General features: G+C 56.7%; 1 protein-coding gene across 1 annotated transcript; it reads left to right on the top strand.

Annotated features, from left to right (window-relative positions):
* The first annotated feature begins 812 nt into the window (after positions 1 to 812).
* Positions 813 to 3,898, top strand: LOC115327399. Its single transcript, XM_029988421.4, has 2 exons — positions 813 to 966; positions 3,072 to 3,898. Exons 1-2 carry the CDS (start codon positions 859 to 861, stop codon positions 3,648 to 3,650), a joined length of 687 nt encoding a protein of 228 aa, XP_029844281.2. The 5' UTR covers positions 813 to 858; the 3' UTR covers positions 3,651 to 3,898.
* Positions 3,899 to 4,152: the final 254 nt, after the last annotated feature.

The following is a 4,152-nucleotide window of genomic DNA, read 5'->3' as shown; positions in this document are numbered from 1 at the left end:
AACGTTGAAGCGATTGTCGCTTCTTACAACGGGCCGGCAGAACAACGGCGTAGGTTAGCAGACGCCTTGCATCGACACGCAGCTATGTTTACCGAGAGGCCAGGACTTACAAACATTTTACAACACAGAATCGACACAGGAGATGCTAGACCATGGGGTTGTAATCCCAGACCGCTGAGTGCGCACAAGCGAGCTCTCCTAGATAAGGCTCTCGATGAGATGATAGACACAGGGGCCGTGAGGCCGTCACAGAGCCCCTGGGCTTTTCCGGTAGTCTTAGCGCCAAAAAAAGACGGTACCGCTCGTCTCTGCGTTGACTACCGCCGACTTAACGAGATGACACGAAGGGATTCATATCCCTTCCCATCTATTGAGTCCATCATGTACTCGTTGGGTAGCGCGAGGGTTTTCACTACCTTGGATTGTAGCAGAGGTTTTTTGCAGATCCAGGTTGCACCACACGATGTCCAGAAGACGGCGTTCACCTGTCACAGGGGTCTGTTTGAGTTTATCCGCCTTCCGTTTGGATTGTCTAACTCGCCATCGAGTTTCCAACGGCTTATGGACATCGTGCTGGGGGACGCGAAGTTCAACTTTGCCATGGCATACATGGATGATGTCGTCGTATTTTCAAGGTCATTCGAGGAGCACCTAGCACACCTTGAGATTATCTTAAGCAGAATGAGCAAAGCGGGATTAACGATTAATCCAAAGAAGGTCCAGCTCGCAGCCTCAAGGGTCAACCTCTTGGGTTTCGTCGTAGATGACGGTACCTTGAGGCCGAACGAGGATAAGTTGAGGGCCATTCTTGATTACCCACCACCGCGCGACGCGAAGAGCCTTCAAAGGTTCCTTGGAATGGTCGGTTTTTATCGGCAGTTCATTCCAGGGTGCGCTGGACTCACACGGCCACTGAACCTGCTGCTCCACAAAGGTTCAAGATGGGCCTGGGGCGGAGAACAAGAGGTAGCTTTCTCTTCCCTCACGAAGGCGATAGCAGCCACGGCCAGCCTGTGCCTGCCAGACCTTAACCGTCCGTTCGTGGTACAGACCGACGCGAGCGACTACGGGGTCGGTGCGGTGTTATTGCAAGAACATGACGGACAGCTGCGCCCGGTGGCATTCGCCAGCCGAACCCTTACACCGCCAGAACGCAATTACAGCGTGACGGAGAAGGAGGGGCTGGCCGTCATGTTTGCTCTAAAGAAATTCGACCTGTATTTAGACGGGACCACCTTCGTCATTCAGACAGACCACGCCGCTCTCACCTGGATTCAAAGGTTGAAAGAGCCGGCGGGGAGGTTAGCTCGGTGGGCACTCACTTTGCAGCGATACTCCTATACTGTCGAGTACCGAAAGGGCTCCACCAACAAGGTTGCAGACGCACTTTCTCGGGCGCCCCATGATAGTGGTTGGAAGGAGGAGACGCAGCCAGGGGATTGCGAGAGACGAGCTTCCTGCGCGGCCGCTCATAAGCGAGACAGCGGGAAGGGATCGATGCAACAGGAGCTCGTCGCAGTGTTAGGAGGCCGCACGAGGGAACAGAGGATCGTGGCTTGGGGTGAAGTGGTGAGCAAGGAAGAGCTTGTCGAGGCCCAAAAGGCAGATGGTTTTTGTCAGCGGGTGTTGGGGAAAATTGCGGAAATAGCAAGCAACACCGGGAACGCTGGCGGTCAATTTAACGAACATATTGATTCATACTTGCTGGGTCTAGACGGCTTATTGCTCCGCTACATTCCAACAATCGACGACGAGGAGGGGAACGACTCTCCGTTCAGGGTGGTGATTCCTAGGAGGCTACGGAGGCGGTTTATCGGATACTTCCACGACTCGGCTTTGGCTGGTCATGGCAGCGGCAGCAAGACTTTTCAAAAGTTATGTCGCGTCGCGACCTGGCCGGGGATGAGACGGGACACACTCCGATACGCCCGTAGCTGCCCAGCCTGCCAGAAAGCGAAGCCGCGAGGGGGAAAGCCCCCAGGCCTGATGCAGCCTGTAGTGAGTCACTACCCGTGGGAGATGGTTGCTTGCGACATCATCGGCCCACTTCCAAAAAGTCCCCGTGGGAACCAGTATTTATTGGTAATAACCGATCATTTCTCGAAATGGGTGGAGTTACACCCGCTGAGGAAGCTGGTCTCGGAGCGCATCTGGGAGAAGTTGTTGGAAACTTTCATGCGCTTCGGTACACCCACGTGTCTCATCAGCGATAATGCTAGCTATTTTACCAGCAGAGTGTTCACTGACTCCTGCTTGGCGCTAAACATAAAGCACAAAAGGACGACACCATACCATCCTCAGGCTAATATCACTGAGAGAGTGAACCGAAACTTGAAGAGCATGCTGATCACACTAACGGAGAGACACAGGGACTGGGACGAACACATTGTCGAGATGGGTTTTGCAATCCGGACGACCGTGAACAGATCTACTGGGTTAACGCCTGCGCTTCTAAACTTGGGTAAGGAGCTATCGTCTCCGCTGGAGAACGGGTTACGAAATAACCAAGGTTCGACAGAACGCCCACTCTCTAAATACGCGGCGGAGTTGAAAGTTCGCCTTTCGAATGCGTTGCACGACGCCAGAGAGAACCTCGTTGCAGCAAGGATCGAACAGGCGACCCAGTACGATAAGACTCATCGTCACCTGGAGTACAAGGTGGGTGACTTGGTCCTCAGGAGAACCCATCCTTTGAGCAACGCAGCGAGCGGATTCGCAGCCTCACTTGCTCCGAAGTGGGAAGGGCCCTACGTGGTAAAGGCACGACTGTCACGTCTTACCTACAGGCTCGCTCAGGAAAATGCGAGCGAGGAGTCTGGCCCGGTCCACATCACAGACCTAAAAAAGTACCATCTTCGTGATCGGGATGACGATGAACGAGAACAAAACGAGGAATCCTCCGTTCCGCGTGACTCTCGCGCGCGACCGGCAACGCGGCCTAAGCGCGGTAGCCGAACAATGCGCGAACCCGTCGGTGAGAGATCCGACAGGTGCTCTGCGCGGCGCTATAATCTGCGGCCTAGAACTTGATCTAATCTTTGCAAGATGTTAATAGAGCTTGTTCTGTCCAGAAATGCCCCCCGGAGGAACCAGAATGGGCGGCGCCATCCGGGAAGGCGACCTTCCACTTCCCGGGATACCGGCGGAGCCAGCTGGCCCAACTCCCAGGGTGGTCAACCCTTCCGGCAGAAGACCAGTCAGACCAACGCACCGGGTGGCCAACCCGTTCGGCAAGAGAATGGCCAGACAAGCCGACAGGGTGGTCAACCCCGTTGGAAGGGGGAACGGCCAGACCAACCAACAGGGTGGTCAACCCGGTTAGCAAGGAGCAAGACGGACCAACCGTCAGGGTGGTCAACCTGGTTGGCAGAGACGGGGTGAGCAATCCCGACGTCGACCACGTCAACGAAGGCAGGGCGGCGGAGACGCGGAGGACCGGAGAGTCCCAGGGACACGCTGAAGGACGAGGTGCTGAAGATTATGACGGTGCAGAAGCAGACGCGTGCCGGCCAGCGCACCCGCCTCAAGGCCTTTGCGGCCATTGGGGACTTCAACGGCCAGTGCTCCAAGAGCTCCAAAGAGGTGCCAGTCCTGCCAAGTGCTCCAAAGAGGTGGCCACGGCCATCCTTCAAGCCATCATCCTGGCCTAGCTGTGCGTCATCCCCGTCCGTAACGGCTATTGGGGAAACAAGAGTGGAAAGCGCCACACCGTGCCCTGCAAGTGCCCAAGAAGCTGCTGCACATGGCGGGCATCGAGGTCTGCTACACCTCGGCCCGCGTCTCGACGGCCACGCTGGGCAACTTTGCCGAGACCACCTACCTGGCCATCCAGCAGACGTACAGCTACCTGACCCCGGACCTGTTGCGGGAGCGAGAGCTCATCAAGCTCCCCCACCAGGAGTTCATCTTGGGGTCCAGTGACTCGGTCCAGGGACTCCGGATACTCCGGACCCCCCCGGAGTTTGAGGCTTGAGGGGAGGGGAGTGTGGGAGACAACGAGCCACGCTGAACGTGGATGGACGGCCCCGTGAGCGGCGAGGAAGAGGAGAAAGGGACGCTCGTGGGAGGTGCGCGTGGACAGAGTTCGAAGGGCCGTGACGAACGAAAGAGGCGGTGCTGAACGAGCCCAGGCAAGACCCGGACCCCAGGGCA

This window comes from Ixodes scapularis, unplaced genomic scaffold (genome assembly GCF_016920785.2).
Source record: "Ixodes scapularis isolate PalLabHiFi unplaced genomic scaffold, ASM1692078v2 PGA_scaffold3__209_contigs__length_174095766, whole genome shotgun sequence".
NCBI lineage: Eukaryota > Metazoa > Arthropoda > Arachnida > Ixodida > Ixodidae > Ixodes > Ixodes scapularis.
The sequence above is the reverse complement of the archived record's forward strand: the minus strand, read 5'-3'. Positions and strand labels throughout refer to the sequence as shown.